Source organism: Phoenix dactylifera, unplaced genomic scaffold (assembly GCF_009389715.1).
Source record: "Phoenix dactylifera cultivar Barhee BC4 unplaced genomic scaffold, palm_55x_up_171113_PBpolish2nd_filt_p 000346F, whole genome shotgun sequence".
In the NCBI taxonomy this organism is placed as follows: domain Eukaryota; kingdom Viridiplantae; phylum Streptophyta; class Magnoliopsida; order Arecales; family Arecaceae; genus Phoenix; species Phoenix dactylifera.
The window spans coordinates 437539-459107 of NW_024067805.1; the positions used below are offsets into that span (position 1 = coordinate 437539).

Genomic DNA, 21569 nt, shown 5'->3' on the forward strand with positions numbered 1-21569 from the left:
TGAAAATTGGTGTATAAACTCACATTGTAGGAGTGGTTTAATAAAGTACTGCTAAGCATTATTAGTCATGTATAGCTCTATTACTATGGTGCCCTTTGATTGTTCTCTTATTCTTTCTTTTTCGGCAATGTTTCAGTTTTCTTTTCCTTTTTTTCATTTTATACTGTGTAAGGACATAGATTTTAGGACCTAAGATTTATGTAATATTAGAATTCTTGAGTCCTTTCATCTGATTTTGTATTTCAATAAGAATTCCTCCTTTGCTATATTTATGTCAATTCATTCTTCTATGTGGTTTTGATAATTACTTGGTTATTATTTTGTATTCCTTTTGCAGCTTTCATACCAAATTGTTGATTCTATGATCTGGCTTGGAATACGAGACATGATAAATGATTTTAGGAAAAGAAAGTTGAAGCTGCGACCTGTAACATATCTTAGTGGAGCCCAGGGTTCTGCTTCCGACATTCCTCATGGTTATATATGGAGTCCTCATCTTGTCCCCAAACCAAAAGGTCAAGTACATATTGACTCAGAGACTATAATTAGAGGTTGAAATTCACTAGATAATATAAATAGCTAAATTGATACACCAGGAGAGGATAAACCAACACAGGCAGTGCATGGTTCAGCATGGAATTACAATTGGACTAATATTCAACTTAGGTCTTTATGATAGAAGAGAAACCTTTTTTGTTCTCACTGATCTCTCCTTTATTTGAATTGACGCGACTCAAAAAATAAGTTAATCAACTCTTCTATTCATGCTTTCTAGTTTTAATAAATCATAAATGCTAAAATTTTATGTCACCGTTTCATACCGAGCATACTGAACCATAGCAGTACTGAATCGATACCAGGTACGTTGGGGGGGGGGGGTGGGTACCGAGTATCGATACGCCAAACCGATCCTATATAGGACGTACCAACACTGACCAATATGGTACCAGGACCTGGTATTGAGCCTTCGAACTTGTTTTATCATGTACTTATTGCAAGATTCGCCGTCTCGATACCGGACCCCGTATTGGTGCTACGTTAGCATAGTGTCGGTATGGTACGGTACGAGCAGTATGCCATCCGTACCGGATACCGGTACCGAACCGGTACAGTACGGTAAGCCTTGTACCACCCTGTTCGGGCCGGTACAACATACCATGACCTATCGTATAGTTGTTTCTTATGCGACTTAAGCCTTTTAGGATGGAAAGCATGCATTTTCTGCATTGGTGGATTATTGCTTTTTTTATGATGTTCTGACAAATCCTATCTTAATTTTTGATTTGCAGACTGGGGACCTAAGATTGATGTAGTTGGATTTTGCTTTCTTGACCTTGCATCAAACTATGAACCTCCAGAATCACTTGTGAAATGGCTTGAAAGTGGTGAAAAGCCTATTTATATTGGATTTGGCAGCCTTGTGAGTTCAATTTTCTGCTATCACATGTTTTATGTGTTTTATGGAAAATATCTGTCTAAAAGGTGCAACTTCAATGAAATTTTATGTTTTGTTCTTTCCTTCAAAGCAATCACATGTTTGTCTAGTATTATCGGTATGGAATTTGTTGCTGATTTTCTTCTGAAGCCTGTCACTGCCCAAAGTGGCTATTTATCTTCATTTTGTATAAATAATGGTTAACTTTAAATATTCAAGAGATAAATGCAACTTCTTTTTATTCCTTCACTGCCTAATTCATGCACTATTTTTTCTGTCATACTAGACTGTTTACTCTATACTAATATAACACTAGTTATTTTTCACTTTTCTGAGGCTTCCTGTTAGCCAACGCAAACCATGCTGCCATTTACAGAACTACAAAAGATTAGCTGTATCCATTGGGATATCCAGATCTGTTTAGTGCTTGACAATGTTGACATCATCAGTCCAATGCCATCTTACCATCTTGCTCAAGAAATTTAGGAGTAATGTTTTGTTGGTGTATAATGTTTGACAATCTTCGCAATCTGGGGGCTATTGGCATGTTTCCAGGCTATACTACTATGAAAAATTATAGTTAATAAGGTCTTCTACTCATGACCTCCTTCTAAAAATGCTCTTTTTGGAGGAAGTGAAGGTAATTGTTTATTAATAAGCCCATTGTGATTAACTAATCTGGTTGACCACTAAGAGCAGATTTTTGAGTATGCTTCCACTATTGTAAATTTATTTCTTAGATCTACTGACTAATTTTACAGTCTTGAACACCTGTACTGAATGCAATCTTCAGTCCAACACTTATCTATGAGCTCTTTCTTGAAAAGTTCGAACTGTTGGTTGCTGTATTTGGTTTATTATTAATTGGGTGTCTGTCTCTTGTCATCCTGCATTGGTTTCTTTGCCTTTTCGCTGGCCCATTCATTTAGACTTCAGAACAATTCTTTGTTCGCACAGTAGTTATTATTATACAGATTTGTTGTAGAGTAGATTGCCAACATAAGTTATCCACTATCCGAGATTGACTAGGAACTCCGTGGGTTCTGATTTGTGAAGCTCTGAAGCTAGAACTTGAAATGTGTACGCCAAAATAGCTCATTTTGACCTATGTTCTCATAAACCAGATGGATCTATGATGAGCTCTCATTCTTCCAGTTAGTAGAAGATATAAAATGTGCTGATGAGAGCTAACCATCAGTCTAGGCAAGTGTTAATCGCTAAAGTTGGTATTCAAGTGGCACATTGCCAATTCACCTTTGCTGTAGTGCACTAACAACCTACATAAGTTACCTTTGGTTTATTGATGACAAAATTGAGAATAGAACTGAGGGAAAGAAGGGTAAAGTTAAATCATTGAACTATTGAAGGCTTTGTATCAACAATGGGGCACTTGTAGGAGCCATCAGGGCTATTTTCCTCAGCCTGGTGGTGATCATGTTCTCTGTTTAAATTATGTACGAAAAAGTATTAACCTGGATACTTTTTTACTATCACTAGTATTGGAATGACTCAGAGCCGGTGTGCAGTTTTTTCAGGATGTCAAATAATATCCCAAACTCTTCCAATGCAAGCGTATTTAAGCATGATAATCTTGGCAATGATGCTGCATTTCAGCCCTCAGAAATTTTTCTTTTTAGCTACTTGACCGGCATAAGTCTTCAGAAATTATGAATTTGAATATTTTATTCTTGGATGAATTACATATACACACATATATTTGTTTGAGAAAGGAATTAAGAAAATTAATAAAATAAGTACTTTTTGTTGTAACCTTAGGTTCAGAACCCGTAATCTATAGATCTGTCATGGAATCAGTTATGCTACATGATGTAATGGGAATAAAAGGTTCTGATAGATGTAGATGTCTGCTATTGCTTTTGCAGTTTGCTTACTAAATTACCGTGTAGGTAAATGTGTTTTGTTCAACTTTTTTAATTGTTTAATATACTCATCGCTTCTATTATACTTCCCTTTGCACTTCACAATTGTTGACTTTCTTGCTTTTAACTCTTTTGGTGATATCATAGCCTGTCCAAGAACCAGAAAAAATGACTAGTATTATTGTGGAGGCACTGGAAATAACTGGCCAGAGAGGTATCATTAACAAGGGTTGGGGTGGCCTTGGGAACTGTAAGTTTCTTGTCCTGTTTCCTGACCAAATTATTTGTAGCATTTTATGCATATTTTGTATCTTATAAAATGCTTAACCTCTTGCCAAATCTTTGTGACAAGTAACATTATATTTTCCAGTGCCAGAGCCTAAGGAATTTGTTTATCTACTGGATAATGTTCCCCATGATTGGCTTTTCTTGCAGTGTAAGGCAGTGGTAAGTTTTTCAAATACCTTCTTTTGATATGCTAAAAAAATTTCGATAAGTGGCAATCCATCTATAGTCAGCACCCTTCCTCTCGTTTTACTAAGAAGCCTGTTCTGTGAAGTAGAAACTTAGAATATTTCAGTAGAGAATAAAACCTGCTATTGCTTTTCAGAATAATAAGTTGCTCTTTGTTTTGGTAGTTTAAGATATGCTGCTTTTTACGGTTATGAATGTTTTGTATGATTTATAAATGGAAATATCTCACTAGGTTATTTACATCCTTTAGGTTGTTTGTCTGCTTATTAGACACGCATCCCTGAATAATAGGGAAAAAAATATTTGGCTTTCAAAAATCATTGTGAATATTTCAATTTTGACAAGTTAGGGAAGAAGACAATAAAAGCTGTGTTGCAGTTATTTTATAATGCAAAATTCAGTATTTTATATTACCCCCAGATGACTCATTTATAGAATCGAAGGAAACTGGAAGAACGAGAGAGCCCAGCTAAACTAGGATCTTAACCACAAATATCAAGCCATGCACCATGATTTCCTTTCTCCTTTACCCAGCTTTGCTGTTTCAACTTATAAGATTACAACCTTTGTATAATCCGGGATTCATCAAGTCTTAACTCCTCTTTTTTAATTTTGTCTATCTCCTATTTGTCTTTCAGTTGTTTCAAGATAACTTTTTTGTTTCCATGGTTTCATATTGTTATTTAAATATTTCATCTTAATATGGACTACCTCTTCGTGATGAACAGATCTTTTAGCCTTTCCTCTTCTGGTTATACCACCCTTCGACATCAGTGTTTTCGTCTTTGTATTGAGTCTTGTGATCTTTATCTCCGACATTTATATGCTGTCAACATTTATGGCCCAATTTACAGTTCTCCTTGGATTTTCCTCTTTTTTTGTGAAGGCACAAATGACTATAGCATATACTGAATACCTTATAATTTTTCAAAATGGCATCCTCTCCTCATAATCGCCTGATGAAAAAGGTTTCTTAGCGTTAACTTTGATTTCGTGGTTTAACATGCATATAGATATGCATGTAGATCCCAACCTAGCATTCTCGTGCTCTTTTGGCGTGATGGTTGGGAAGCAAGCATTACTGCTCCGAGGTCTTTGCTACAAAATTTATTAGTCCCGTATGGATGGACTCTTTCAAGTTGGATTGCATCTTAACTTACGTCACCCCCATAGTTTTAGATGGGTCTTTTGGTTTCCATAAACTATCAGGATACCATGTAGATTATGGCACATCATAGTGCCCAGTCTTGGTAGAATATCATCATGCCCCTTAATTCATGTTTCATAAAAGCTCGAAATCATGGTCTGCTATCCTGGTATCGGGCATCAGATTGGTTGTTTGGCGGCATCGGTTGGTACGGACTTGCGTCGTGCCGTGCCTGTATCAACATAGTAGAGGAGGCGGGGGAGAGGGCGAATGGGAGAGAGGAAAAGAGAGAAGAGGGAAGGAGAGAGGAGGCTGGCGGAGGGCCGACGCCCTGGGCAGGAGGCGGACGGCTGCCGCCCTGGGCAGGAGGCCGAGGCCGCCGCCGTCTCCTATTTCGTTCGAAACAGGGGTCCGGCTGCTTTTTAATTTTGCGATTTTTAAGTGAACTCGGTAACAAAACAGGGGTCTGGCCGCTTTTTAATTTTGCAATTTTTAAGTGAACTCGGCAAATCACTTGCCGATTAAAAATCGCAAAATTAAAAAGCAACCTACTTGCTGACTTCACTCAAAATTAAGGTCGGAGAAACCAGTATCAGGCATCGTACCGGTTTTTCGACTAAACAAGTCGGTACGGACCGTGTCGGCTCTGTACCAATAGAGGATATCTTCGGAGAAGAGAAAGAGAGCGAGCAGGGGAGGGAGGAGCGGCGGCGGAGGCTGCGGGGAGAAACAGGGGATGTGGCCGTGGCTAAAAAATTTGAGAATTTTCAAGTGAACTTGGCAAGCGATTTGCCGACTTCACTTGAAAATTTTCAAATTTTTTAGCTGCAGCCGTGTCGGCCTCAGCTGGCGTCCGCCGCTGCTCCTCCCTCCCTCTTTGCTTGCTCTCTTTCTCTTCTTCTCTGGCTTGGGCAGCGAGCTTGTTTTAAAGCCGGAATTGTATCGGTGAGCCACCAATACGGCTCGGAACGGGCGGAACCGTCCGGTTCAAGACGGTTCCACATTCCATGCTTCCCAGACGGTTCCGCATTCCATGCTTTCCGGACGGTTCCGCATTCCATGCTTAAAAATCACGAAATTTAAAAGCGGTCGACTTGCCAACTTCACTTAAAAATCACGAAATTAAAAAGCGGTCGGACCCCTGTTTTGAACGAAACAAGGGATTCAGACGCGACCTTTGCCTCCTACCCAGGCGCCGGCCTCCGCCACCCTTCTCTCCCTCCCTCCCCTGCTCGCTCTCTTTTCCTCTTTCCTTCTTCTCCTCCTCTGGCAACAGATTTCGTTTTTGTTGCCAGAATCGTCCCAGTCTGCCATCGGGACGGCTCGGTACGATCGAAACTGCCCGGTTCTGGACAGTTCCGCCAACCATACCCGAAATATCATAATCAGTTGACAATTTTAGAAAATCACAACTACTACTATCCAACTCAAGGTTCGCCGTCTTGGTACTGGACTCCGGACCGTCTTGTACCATTCTATTACAGTATCAGTATACTGTATAATACGAGATGGCGAGGCGTACGGAGTGTCGGTATGATATGAGACTGTATATCAGTTTAGTACAATATGCTTGGTATGATATGGTATTGATCGGTACAACAAAGCTTTCCACTTAGCTACCTCTTTCTTTAACCGTCTGAGCCCTCTCTCTTCTACCTAAGTTTTCTATTTTGGATGAATTTTCTTCCTAAGGATCTCTTTGTCAGACTGTGAATCTCAACGGTGCAAGTCTCAATCCTTATGGTGTTAGAGGATGATTATGGTTCATTATTTACAGATTTGTTGATTTCTTGACTTGAGGAAAAGTATGTGTTTGTGTAGCTCTACTATTACATCGTATACATTTTAATTATTTTTTGAACTATTTTAGTTTCACATGAATATGAAAAAGATAATACTAAAATCCTAGTTTTTTATTAGTAAACATGTCTCTTGCTATTCCCTAATTTTTCTTGTGCATGCAAAATTCTAATACTTTATTTTTAATTTAAATATGAGATGAATTAGACTGCATGAAAGAATGTTGGACATAGGTTCAACAAATATATTATTTTATTGAACATGTTGTGATGTATTGTGAGATCAAACAATTAATATTATTATCAAATAAAACTTTAATATTTTTAGAGTAATTTGGCTCCTCAAGAGTTGAATCCTGGCTCCATTCCTGCTGTACATGTACATATATATACAATATGAATGTGTGTACGTATTTATGATATGTATATATATATATATATATATTTATGTACATAATATATATATGCATATATATATATATATATATATATATATATATATTTATGTACATAATATATATATGCATATATATATATATATATATATATATATATATATATATATACATACACACATATATATGTACACATTACACACATATATATGTACACATTACATATATATTTATGTACATAATATATATATGCATATATATATATATATATATACATACACACATATATATGTACACATTACACACATATATATGTACACATTACATATATATTTATGTACATAATATATATATGCATATATATATATTTATGTACATAATATATATATGCATATATATATATATATATATATACATATATATGTACACATTACACACATATATATATATACATACACACATATATATGTACACATTACACACATATATATGTACACATTACACACACACGCGCACACACACACACACACACACATATATATACATACATACATACATACATACATATATATACATATGTGTGTGTGTGCGCGCACGCGTCTATATGTAATGTATGTATGTTTGTATATTATGTATGTAGGTATATATATAATGTATGTACGTCCATACGTAAGGATGTACATAGGTATATAATGTACGCATGTACGTATCTGTACATATGTATATATATAATGTGTGCGTATATGCATGCATGCATTTACAAGAAAATCATATATGTTTGGAGATGGTTAAAGGTTAGTAGTTTTGAGCTGTTGGCTTCCAAACAACATAACAATTGCTACAGCAGCAGTTAATACATCCATCCGAAGAGTTCTATGCAGCTTCATTTGCAGCACCCACGTTCACTCACAAGGAACAATACAGCCCCTTAGAAGTTTCTTTATGCCGAGTCATGACCAACTGTATACTAATATCCATATTTAAGTGCAGGTTCAGGTACTTCAGGCTAAATCGAAGGATGTAGGTAACGGGTGGATTTTTATGGTACCTTCAGAGTTTTTGAACACGGACACTTGTGGAACTTGACTTTGCTGAAAATTTCTATCAACTGACTAAAACATTGTTGTTGGATCAAAATTTAATGATTTCAATGTACTTTTTAATGCTTAAGAAATCTTCAGCACTATTATGTTACACGGCATGATACACTATTTGGTTTGTTGTGAGTGAAGGTGCATTGTAAATGAGGTTGCAGCAGCTGACTTTGCAGCAGGTAGACATGTCTGTGATTGAAATATTTCTGTTTGGTTGGATCAGTAATAGATGTTGTAACCAAGGTATGCTCAATTGACCGGAACCGCTCGGTTCAACTCGTACCAAACCGGTGCCGACAGGCACCGATACGGTACAACATATAAATTCGGTTCTGTACTTGAACCGATTGGTTCCGTACTTGAACCGTGTTTGGGGAAGAGCGCTCGTGCGTGCGCGAGCTGGGAACCGGGAGCGGTTTCCTGCGCTGGAAACTGCGCCCGTGCGGGATTCCCCGTGTTGGAAATGCATCTGCGCATGATTCCCCGTGCTGGAAACTCACCCGCGTGCGGTTTCCTGTGCAGGGCAGCGCACCCATGCGGGCTAGCAGCCCTCGTGGGCCATTAATACCATAGAGTGGCATTTAATGCAACTTTGTGGCATTTAACGCGTCTGCACGTTGACATGCGCGAACGTGTAGTTTTTTTTTCCTCGTCTGCGTGCGGACACGCGAACGGGGAATCACGCACCCGCATGCGATTCTCCGCATTGGGAACCGCGCCCGCGGCCAGTTCCCCAACAGGGAATCGCGCCCGTGCGCGGTTCCCTGCGCAGGGTAGTGCGCCCACGTAGGCTGGCAGCCCGCGCCAGCCCGCATGGGCCATGTAATTGCACAACGCATCCGCATGCGGATGCGTAGTTTTTTTTCGCATCCGCGTGCGGACGTATAGATTTTTTTTCCTCGTGGACGCGACGCACGCAGTTTTTTTTTCCGCGTTCGCACATCGCGTCCCCGTGCGCCTCCGGTTAGGTACCGGTGAAACCGGTACTGAATGGGTACCGTACTAGTACTGGTGCCCATCGGTACGTCGGTGCGGTCGGTACGGTCGGTCCGGTGAACCTTGGTTGTAACTATTGTTTGTTGTTTGGAAGACGGCAACTAAGAGGTACTATCCTTTCCTTACCATTTTATCAGACACCTAGAAGGCATCAGTCCAACCCATCTTATAGATGACCTAAATCAAATGGATTGAAGATCTATCAAGAGGTCCTTGTTTACCATATTGTAGAACATTTTCTAGGCTTTCTCAATTGGTCGGCAAGCCTCCATCCTTGAACTACATTATTGTAGGGGATCAACAACATTCAAGAAAATTGAAGACTACTTCTCCTCTTCTTCATTAGTGGCCAATCAGAGTTCTGGGCAAAGGAAAGAAGTGCCAGAGTAGTTGATCATAGTTGCTGGAATGGCTTATTGGATTATTGGGGTGGAGGAATGGAGCACTGAATTGGTCAATTAGGGCACTGGGATGGCCGATTGGAGCGCCGAAGTGGCAAATTGAATTGCTGAGGCAATCATTCTGAGAGTTGGAGTGTTGCTGAAGTGGTCGACGACCAATGAGAGCATTGGAGAGCATGGGAAGATAGCTCAGATCAGGTCCTTCAGGAGTGGGAAGGGAGAGGAGTGAGATGCTTGAATGAGGTCAGAAGAGGTCTGACCCATTTCATGAGGTGCTGCTCTTGTCTTGCTGTCATTTAGACTGCAGGTTGAAATGCTGCATTTGAGCCTGATTTGTAACTTGAGTTGCCGTGGCTCACTGACCTGCAGCCAACCAGACATGCTTGGTTCCCTACTGCTTGCATCTGGATTTGCAGATGAATTGAGATACAACCAAACAGATAGGCCCTTATTATTGCTTTGGGTTAAACCAGCTATTGAGTCTGACACAAGGTCCGCCGTACCGGTACCGGTCGGCGTACCGGTGGCCGGCCGGACCGGTACGGTACCGGTCCGGTCCGGTACGTACCGGCTGATACCGGTCCCGTACCGGCCGGTACGCAGTGGTTTCAAAAACCACAGCGCGCGGCGCTGTGGTTCTAAAAAAAAAAAAATTTGTGCCGGTTCCGGTACGGGCTCCGTACCGGCCGGTTCGGGCCCGTACCGGCCGGTTCGGAGCCCGTACCGGCCGGTTCGGATAAAAAACCGGAAAATACCGGTTTTTTATCCGTTCCGGTACCGGTCCACGGCCGGACCGGTACGTACCGGCCCGTACCGGCCGGTACGGCATTCCATGGTCTGACATATTTATGAGCATTGTGGCTCATGATAAACAGGCTGGAAGATTTCACGAAATTGGCTGAACAAAATATGAGCGGGCTTGGACCGGTGCCTCTGTATTGAGGGAAGGGGAACTTTACATAATAAATCCTCTAAATTTGCATGGCAGATATTTTATTGACAGATGTCCTGAGTAAGCTACTTCGGCAGCTGGTTGAGAGAATCTGAATTTTTCAGTTACTTAAAATGACTTAATAAATTGTCTAGTAGTGATATGTCAGCATGAATTCAAGATATGGGAACCAGACATCATTAATATTGACATTCTTCAACAATCTTTGTGCAATAAACTTAGCTCAGAACTATTATATCTTGTTCTAAGCATTTCCTTGGTCACTGGTTCATGCAAGATTATGGACTCCGATGCATTTGACTATAGATTTTGAAATCTAGCGAGCTCCACGTATGTCTGAAGTATGGATCATGTTCAATAGTAACACATCTTTTGCTTTGGAAACTTGCTGTGTAAATTTTTCTTGACATATTTGTATCTAAATCATCAATATCTGCAACTATTTCGTTTATTTCCTAAACTAAGCATTCTTATTATTATAACTAATGGTTGGTTTAAAGTCGGAGATCTCTTATTCTAAACCACAGATCATAATTTAGCTATTTTTTTTCAACTCAGGTGCATCATGGAGGTGCTGGAACGACAGCTGCTGGCCTAAAGGCTGCGGTATCTGCCTTCTCTTTTTTTTCTGGGTCCCCTTTACTAACAATATTGAAACATAATTACTCCTCAAACACTGATGTTCTATGATGTGCAGTGTCCAACTGCTATTGTACCTTTCTTTGGTGATCAGCCTTTCTGGGGTGAGCGGGTACATGCTAGAGGGTTAGGCCCCCCACCTATTCCTGTGGATCAATTCACACTGCCAAAGTTGGTTGACGCAATAAAATTCATGTTGGATCAAGAGGTAAATATTGCTGCTATCTTATTGCTCTTTTATTTTAGTTCATTCTGGATCTTATAGTGTTTTTTGCCTTCTCTTAAGATTTTTTTTCTTTGGAAGGCGCCGCACGGGTGGGGTGGGTGGGGGAGGGGAGGGGGTCCGCGGGCGCGCACCGGTGTTGTTGGGGGTGCAGCATATATGGCTTATATTCATTTGAGATATTGTGGTAGAATGGTGAAAGCACATGCACAAGCAGTAGAAATAACCTAGGGTGCTAACTCATATCGTATATCCATTTCACCTGGTAATTTTTCCCTAGGCTGTTGACCAACTCAGATATTTAGTTCTGTTCTTCATCATTTTTAGTTATGTAAAAAGATTTTGTGAGATACCATTATACTGTTGGTGCAGATATTTTGCCTTAAATATAATTAGATCTTTGGTCATCCTTCATTTCCAATACTGATTGATATTCTTGTTAGTCGATTAAAGTAGTAACCATTAGAATATTCTAGTATATCGGCAATTTATGCGAATCTCGTATAGGGCCATATATCCGAACCCAAGGAATGTCGAACTAGCCTGAACTGCCGGGTTCGGGCGTGTTGAACCTACCTGGTGCGACACCAGGTCGGTTCGCCTGTTACATTTGGTTCTGGCTCCGTACCGACCAAAACCCATATAGAATTGGCTGAAACCCATATAGAACCGATTGGAACCGGCTAGCAAGTGCTCGAACTAGTCGGTTCGGTGCAGACTCGGTGCGAACCGGCCAATTCGCATCGAGTCAATCCGGTTTCAAACATTCTGGCATGTAGCATTGTAGCACTTCACTTGATGCTTTTTAAAAGCATCATGTCACCTGTTGGAAAGGCCGAAGCAGCAGCAATGACCGTTCTGATGGTCATGAATCTGCCGACCAGGAGGGAGTGGAGTACATAAGACCATTGTTTATGAGACAGTCGCAGGGTGGTCTTCGATTTACTGGTGAATCTTAGTTTACGCATACTGCACAAGATAGGGACCACAGTGCACAATCTGCTACAGTCTGCAAGGATACGATTGCATATAGAAAACGAGCTCCTCAAGGCCATTTAGGAGGATACGATGCAGCTGCAGATGACTTCGCACGTGGAGTAGGATCCATAGATGTATCAGATTCTGAGTCGTATACTGGATCTATTATCCGCAGCCATAGGCAACCTATGACCCATATGGATACCAATATGGATATGGTGCGCCTGAGGCATCTTCCGGTGGCTACTACTCTACGCAGTCCGGAGCATCTTACGAATTGGATTTTGCTGCTGACATATTTAGATAAACCTCTCCACAGCCGCATTATCAGCCAGAGGACATCTCAGTGCCAGAGCTTCAGTGAGAGATCTGAGATTACTTATAACCTGGTGCGCGTTCCTAATGGGATGAACGTATAAAAACCGCTTGGTTAAGGGGGTGGGTTGATGTGCCTTCTGACTACGCTGATGATCCGGATATCTACGAGAGGTATCGTCACTCGACCTGATTTTGGATATCAGTATGTATGTTGGACTTTAAATGTATGTAATTGATTGTATTATTTTTTAATTTTCATGTTACTACTTGATTTGGAGATATTTTCTGTTCATTTTATGGTTTGTATCATTTTAAAACAATAAGATGCATCGTTTAAGTTACATCGGGATCATCGAAACATCAAAAATTATCAAAAAAAAATCAAAAAAATATCAAATGAGACTTAAACTCATTGAAAAAGTTCAAAAAGAGTGATTACCAGATAAATTTTTTTGAAAACTCTAAAAAAAAATTGGGCATGTTGGTTTGTGAACCGGCATGCCTTATCTATACCAGTTCAGTATGGTATTGAACTGTACTGGGCACCGGCTAGTACGGATCTCGGTACTGGTTCGGCGGATCTTGCCTGGACCTCTATCTAAGCCTTCTCAGTTCTTAGATCTTTTGTGGCAATCTCTAGGCTGATTTTATCCCCCCACCCTTAGCATCCAAAAATGAGAAAGAAACACAAAAACTTCAAGGAAAAAACAATAGTAAAAAAAAACCTTTTTGCCCTCCTCTTTTGCAAATCATTCCTCTTGAAGTTGTAGATCATAAAATCTAGTACTCTAGTTCTTTCCACTCAACATGAAATGCTAAAAAAGGGACCACAACATCTTGAAAGTTAAAATCTTAGGAGTCTATGAAGTCATTTAGGCGGACAAAGTTACCTATCTAGTGTAACATATATACCTAGATATGTCTATATGTATCTATTTATGCATTAATATATTCAAAACAGAATCACATACATGCGCGTTAATAAGGACTATTTAGTGATGGCCTGAAATGCACGAGAGCCCTTTGGATAGACTAGATTAGGGTTCCAATGAAATTGGTCGATTGCTGCCTAAATCTCAGAACAGGACAGCAAGAAAGTTGTTATGAATTTATGAATGACTCAAGGATTAATTGTTTGAGCTAGCTTTTTAATGTTCGATATCACAGTTATCTCGATGATTGTGAGTGGCCAATATTGAAAGGTGATATCAATTTATCCAGGGCAACAAGATTTCCGAATATCAGCTGATTTAGCAAAACATGATTAAGAATCAACCTATATGTAGAAAATTGTGATTAACAATCCACTTCCCTTTCCTCACCATCTTTCTATTTCTACCCATCTCCCTAACAAACTTATATTCTATGTCCTGGAACATTGATGGGAGACTAGGTCTCTGGGAGCAGATGGTGTCAGTGGTACAGTAGCTATTCTGTGAAAATCAGTTTTGTTGAGCAAAATTACTTTTCTATTTGAAGCTTTTCTTTTAGCGTTTAATTTGAAAGATGCCCGGACTTAAAAAAAATGACCTTGGCTTCTACAACTTTGTCGTTGCCACCCTCCAAGGATGAGTGAATGCGTACCCTGTGATCTCTTCAATTACGTCAACCACTGAACTTTTGCAAGCCATAGACATCTCTATCTAGCCCAATGAGATCCAACTTGTCCATGATATCTATAATGAGTCGTAGTGAGCACCTCATATCGTCTCTCCAGCCCCCACCAATCTGTGCATGTCTGATGGAGAACTGAAGCCTAAAAGATAATTCTTAATACAATTTAATATGATTAAGATATGTTGGCCAATATTTTATATTGGCCGTTATATCAAGATATAACTCAGTATATATGTGTTGACACTTTTTAATATAACAAATCAGTGGATGCCCAATATTGGTACAGACCAGTATCTCGGCCGATATGAAAGCCTTTGCTCAAATAGGCTGCATATGCCCATAATAGGTGAGTTACTTTGATCATCTATTAGGAGATCAGGATCTAGATCTTAACAGGTATCTTTCTTGACTTGGATTGGAACCCCTATTGTGATATGACTCTTGTTGAACATAAATGTATCTGTATGTATGGGCCAGATGGATGGAGGCAGGTATATAGCTCACATTCTCTATTGCTACTCCCTGCTAGTGCCATTGTCGTACAAAGGGGTCTTAGCGGTAAATTTGTATACCTTGCTTCTCATGTAAAAAGGTGCCAACCACAGACGAAGTACCCTTGGCTTTGTCTTGTTGTTGCCTGGGATCATTCTAGTGCTCCACGTGGATCCTCTGCTGCCTATGTGGTTTGTGTTTTTGGAGTTCCTGATCGCTGACATTTGCTGTCATTGGCATCAAAGCCAAAAACAACTTGATTCGATCCTTGTGACCATCAAATCCCCTCTCTCAGATCTGGAAATTAAAATGAAACAAAATGATATAGGAAGTGTTGGGATGATTGCTTGGTCTTGATTCTTATCGATCTAATGGCTCAGTATTAGATCATTGGACCTGCTGGTGCCAGGCCTGCCATGGAATCTTGTGAAGCAACAATTATCCATGATTCCTTTCTTTCTTACGCAAATCATTTTTTTGATCTAGGCTTCATCAAAATCTGGCATGAACTTGGTAGCCAATGTTTCTGGCAAGGGCTCCGCAGATGCATCAGTTGGAAGCCGAGAAGACATGTTATGTGGTGGTTGGAGGGCGGGGCAGCAAGCAGCAGCTGTTTTGCTTGTTGCTATGCAACCACACAATTGGGGAGGATGATGAAGAGGGGAAGAAAAGCTTGTTTAAGTTGCCTTGACCTTTTTCTATATGACCTTATATTTCAAGAAGGTTGGGGCATACCATTTTCTGTATCATGTAAGCCTGATAGAGAGATGGTTTTGCATGTGACATGCAAAGGCAAATAAGGCTTAAACATCCAGGACCAAATGCAGGACTGCACAAGCCTTTATGATAGGCCAATGCTGTCTGGCTGAAACTTATCGATTGGTCCAATATGGATACTTATAAAAAAGAAGTTGTGATAAGTGCAGTAAAAGAGAAGAAATATGTATCATGTCATACGTAGCCAGCTGGCCAATTAATTAAATAATTATAGGACTCGTAGCTAAGCCCATCATTGTGGCATTAGTGTTCATGGTACAGCAATGTGTGAGCAATAACAGCCCTTTTACTGTTTTAGTTCTCTATGCCATCAAGTAACAAGTAATCTAAAAATAGAGGAAAGGGCTGCATAAAGCAAAGTAAAAAAAAATCTTTTATTGACTGCTAATCTACCTCGAGACATACTAGGACCCAACATCAACAAATGACAATGAAATGCACTATTGGTTGCAGTTCTTCTTGATTCGCTGGAACGAATGATATCACGGTCTGCTGTGCCGGTACCTGGCACCGTAACGGTTGCTTGGCGGCACGAGTCGGTACGGGCCCGCGTTGTGCCAGGCCTGTACCGACACAGTAGAGGAGGCAGGGGAGAGCGATCGGAAGAGAGAAAAAGAGAGGAGGCCGGCGGAGGCTAGTACGCGGGCAGGAGGCGGCGGCCTCGGTCGGTCCCTGTTTCGTTCGAAACAGGGGTCGGACCGCTAAAAAATTTTGCGATTTTTAAGTGAAGTTGGCAAATCGTTTGCCGACTTTACTTAAATATCACGAAATTAAAAAAAAATTAAAAACAATTAAGTGAAGTTGGCAATGAGTTTGCCGACTTCAACTTAAAATCTGCAAAAAATAAAAAGGGCTCCTTTTGGGCCCTTGTTTCGAGTGAAATAAGAGACCAGAGGTGGAGCCCCGCTTCCGCTCTCCCTAGCCTTCGCCTGATGACGGCGTCTTGGTTTGGTTGCCGGAACCGTCTCGGTAAGCCGCTGGCTCGAGACGCTCCGAACTGGGCGGTTCGGGACGGTTTCGCCGACCATGAATGATATAGTTCTAAAAGTCTGAAACCAAAGTCCATCGTCTCGGTACCGGATCCCGTACCAGTGCCACAGTAGCACAGTGTTAGTACGGTGCGGTATGGTACGGAATTTTTTGGTATACCGAGAATCGGTACGCCACCGGTACGGTACAGTGCGCTCTACCGTACTGTTCGGTTCAGGCCGGTATGGCATACCATGCCTGAAACTCTTTCTCTCGATTAATCACTCGGAGCCCCCCATCATGTAAAAACTTGATCCGAACACCTCGTAAGCTGATTTTGAGCTATTACATTCTCCCTTGGTGCACAATAAGAGATACTGTTATGCTATTGCATCGTGTTGTTTGGCATGTGGGTTGGTAGTGGTGGTTGGGGGTTGGTTTGAAATGGAGTGAGCTGAGACCATAAGGAAAGCCCTTAATCTTCAAACTTCTATTTTTTCCCAAATATGTGGAAAACTCTCTAATTCTCCCTTACGAAGGTTAAATAATGTTGCCAAACCCTATAGGTCCCGCTTTTTCCTTTTTTTTAGAAATGTGGTGGAGTTGCCACCATCATTGTTTGAACCGTGGACCATCCTGTGGGGAGAGGAATGCCAACCAGCTGAGATAAAGGCTGGTTGTCATCCTGCATGTTATTACCTTTTTGATATAAGTTTTTCAATTCTTAGATCTTTGATTTAAGAGTATTTTGTCAGTTTAGTATCTGGCATAAAACTTAGGTTCTAGGATTGATTCTAAATTTCTTATGATGCTATTAGCATCAAGTTCAAGATATGGAAATGTGATAGGGAGAAGAGTTTTGGTTAATCTTACGATAATAAATGTTCTGTTGCTGCGACTAGGTCTTAAAGTTACAGGAGACCAGAGTGGCTATCAGTGGTGATGAGTTCAGATCTTCTCCAGTCACTGAACAGGTCCAGTGTGCTGTACCTGTCCAGTGCAAGCACGAACTGGAGATAATCCAAACTTGTTGGTGACCAAGAAAATCTGGTGCTAAAAGTGGTGAACAAATTTGAAAATTCTTTGGCCAATGATGTCATTAACTAATGAATGCACTTGCTTAGAGGATTTATTTTGTTTAGAAGTTATGTTTTTTAACAGTAGGAGGAGGAGAAGGCATGGTGGGTGGGAAGAGATGATCTACTGGATTACTGGATCACCTTAACATGTTTACAAAGTTGTGACTTGTGAGTCAACTTTCAAGTATTGATACAAAATTTTTATAATACTCTCCTACTTCTCACCTGTGTTTGACCATCCTACATGCATCATGTTATTGCAATCTTGTGAGAGTAAGACAACTCTTGATAAACCCTAGCTAGTTTTAGAACAGGTTAGGTCTGAAGACTGAAGAAGAAAGAGTTCTCAGATCAAGGTTAAGGATGAATTGATGGTGAGATATTATTTTTGCAATGAAAAGTATTAGAAGAAATGTTGTTGCTAGTTGATTAATGATTTAGAGAGGAAAAGGAAAATGAAGCCTTCAAAATCCAATCATTGTGGCTGTGCGTAAATGCATGTGCTCGTGCTTAGGCATGCTTGTTGTGCATTTGTCCACATGATTTTCTTTTTATCTGGAATGTTCACATTTCATCAATCAAAATTTTGTTTTCATGTTTGGTTTCAAACTGATCAGATCTTTCAGAGTGAAAAGAAGAGAGATTGATCTATTTGCAAATATTTTTGAGAAAAGATCCCAATGCAGGTTAAGTATGAACTAAAGGTGAGATGTTATTATTGCAAGAATATATATGTTAGAATAGTAGTGCTAATATGTGGGTGCCCATGCAACAGCCTAAGAAAGGTTGGTTCTAGCTAGAAAACTGTGGGGCCAACATCGATGATCCACGCCATTGGATGTAATATGTTATCTATTAACTTTTTATCGTTAAAAAATTGTGGTTTAGAGATCCCAATCTTATACATCCACCGGTCAAAAAAATTGCATTGGTTGTGCCATTTAAATTGGCTATTTTTACCAACGGATGTGCAAAAAATGCATAGGCTAGGGTTCTCCAAATTATATGATTTTTGAAAATAACTAGTCTGGAGATAGTATTTATCACACAACTCAGATCTTCGGTGTTGGGCTCCTAATCGTCCAATTAGGATTGACTAACCTTATTTGGGTTATTATGTGGACGTGTATATGTTAGCTCTACTCTATATATTTGTGTATCGGTTCGGGCCGGTTCGGCTCGAAGGAAGAGGAGGAGAAAACATCAAATTATACTTCAAATTATTAAAAAAATAAAAGAAATTGATGACGAGGAGGAAGAAACTTCAAATTATACTTAAATCATTGAAAAAATTGAAAAAAAATTGATTACCATTAATTCAAACTTAAGAACATTGAAAAAAAATGGCATGGCGGTTCGGAACTAGCATGCCATTGCGTACCGCGTGTCGGTATGGTACCAAACCAATACTGTACTGAATCGACCGTTGACCGGTACGTGACTTGGTACCGGTTCGGCAGACCTTGTGTGTACGTATACCGGTGCATATATGCAAGGAAGCAATATTGATGTGATACTGAAATCTCTGAAAAGAAAAGAAAACAATAAATATGAAGACTTCCCTTGGAATACAGGCCATTATCACAATAAATGTCCTGGACAGAGATATATAGGGTAGTCGATTCATATTATAGAAGAGGTCAGTGAAGTCTTTATGGAACATCAAATAATGATGTCACTTTACAAACATAGCAAGATCTTCATTCTGTATGGAGGGTGGCTAATGTTATGTTAGCAGAAACTGCTTTTGGAAATGATAGAATTGCAATATATTTAGGGAGTAGATGTAAAGTGGTTGTGATAGCATTTATCTCTTCCAATGTCCCCCCCCCCCCCCCCCCCCCCCTCCTCCCCCCCCCCCAAAAAAAAAAAAAAAAAAAAAAAAAAAACATATAAGCAAGTTATGTGAGAATCGAAAGCCTGAGTTGTCTTTTTCATCTTTCACTTTCAGGTGGGATTGCTTTAACAGAAAGAAGTAAACAGACTGAGTGAATGTATTTTTCTTTTTATAAATTTTCAGGTGAAGGAACGGGCTGTTGAACTGGCGAAGGCCATGGAATCAGAGGATGGCGTGACTGGAGCAGTGAGAGCATTTTTTAAACATCTTCCTCAAGAATTGCCGCCTCAAACTCCACCAACATCAGGTTTCATCGATCCCATTCTTGGCCCTGTAAGGAGATGTTTTGGCTGTACCTGATTCTCTTTCTTTTCCTGTAGGCACCCATAAACTGTCATTTTATGCCTTTGCAAAACAAATTCTAACATCAGTGCCTCTTGTATCATTCTGTGTCATCTTGTTGTCATATTATATCGTGGGCCATGTCATTCCACTGCAAAAGAGAAATTAGAGTCAGATTATTGGTTTCTTCATTTTATGCACTTTCTTGTTCTTGTAATAGCTGGATTTGTTTAAATTAAAATACGAATGGAAAAATTCAACGGATTTTTCGGAAGTTGGAGTGCCCCTTGTCTTTCCTGCATTTGAATTCTTTATAATTTCAAAAGTTATGGTTTCTTCTGTTCAAATGATTCTTACTATATGCATATACCTAGTAATTGGCCTTGGCAATTTGATTCTGGATCTTTATGCACTCGTACATGAAATTATGTATCATCTACTAGTTTTTGTTTCTGGATTATATAATTCTAATATTGGTATTGCAATTCAGCTCTATGGGAAAGGGGAGCAGAAAATTAAGGTGTTGCCCCTCATCACCTCATGGTAGCAGATTATACATCTTCCCAGAACTTATCTCACACTGTTGAGCTCTAGGTAAGTAGTTTGTGAGGTGAGCAGCTAGTAAATCAGCTGAACCGAGCCCACAAACTAATTTTGAAAAATAGACCTTCATTAGAACAAATAAATAATCAAGTTGTGAATCTGGTGGATTCTGCGAGGATTAACTGATGGGCTGTAGGAGGTTGGTTTTCAGGAGAGAGCGCATGATGAGTTGTTTCCGTGAAAGTGGTGTGTTCTGACATTAAGAATATCAGAATGTAATTTGTGCAAGTGGGTTTGTTTGACGTATGGAACTCATTACATTAACTAGTTAAGAAATGCTTCCCACTCTTTATCTTGATTAACTTTGATTTTACCTCTGCAATTCTCTCTTCTAAGCAGAGAATCTTTATTTATTTTTTTAACCGCAAAGTTTAGATTTACTTCAGAATCTATTTTGAAAATCAAAAGTTCAAGGATAGAGCCAACATGCTTAACATATTAAAATTAGTTGTTGTGGAAATAAACAGAACTGTTGTACAAGACTTATTTTTCCAGTAATATCTTTAATGAGTAAAGATAGAAATGTTTGACAATTCTGTACGTATTTCAGTTGCTAAATTTCAGCAACAGATTGACTAACTAAATTTCAAGTGGAGCTTATACCCAGGCCACGGTTTGAAGATTACGTTATTATTGGTTATATGCTCTGATTATTTTTCATAGGAGTCGATGAAATCTTTTCCCATGATTTTGCACATTGAATTTAAGGTAGGTTTGCTATTTAGATATTATTTTGTGTAATGCTATGTACGCCAAATCATATCAGGTACTTTTGTCTTTGTAACTAGGGAATTATGTTGTTTGCTGGATTTTAGGGGAAGAGAAAGGACTTTATAAATCTGATTTTGTCAGTCTTTATTGATTTATGTGTGAAATAAAGTACTCAAACAGAGTTTTACTGGGACAACAATCCAATAAAATCTAAAATTGAGTTTTATGGAACATTCATGCATGCCTTTCTCTTTTTTTTAATTCTTTTTCTCTAATGATCTCAATTACTATATTTTTAGAAATCAAATCTGCATTCCTCTTTAACTTTCGGGTTCAACTTTCACCTTATCTCCTCTCCGTGCCATTTCATCTCCAATTCGTCGTCTCATCTCCTTCATCGGCTTCATTCTT

General features: G+C 39.6%; 1 protein-coding gene across 3 annotated transcripts in view; it reads left to right on the plus strand.

Moving 5' to 3' along the window:
• Positions 1-20689, plus strand: part of LOC103723302 (sterol 3-beta-glucosyltransferase UGT80A2-like) — a 60143-nt gene extending 39454 nt beyond the window's left edge. For 2 of the 3 annotated variants that reach the window (XM_039118428.1, XM_039118427.1), the window contains exons 8-15: positions 338-515; positions 1290-1420; positions 3463-3565; positions 3686-3762; positions 11132-11179; positions 11271-11420; positions 19686-19809; positions 19883-20118. In XM_039118428.1, the coding sequence (XP_038974356.1) occupies positions 338-515; positions 1290-1420; positions 3463-3565; positions 3686-3762; positions 11132-11179; positions 11271-11420; positions 19686-19809; positions 19883-20013 (942 nt within the window). In that variant the 3' untranslated portion in view covers positions 20014-20118. Of the gene's footprint in view, positions 1-337; positions 516-1289; positions 1421-3462; positions 3566-3685; positions 3763-11131; positions 11180-11270; positions 11421-19685; positions 19810-19882; positions 20119-20334 lie in introns of those variants that run through there. The other variant, XM_039118429.1, reaches the window with a different exon arrangement.
• The last annotated feature ends 880 nt before the right edge of the window (positions 20690-21569 follow it).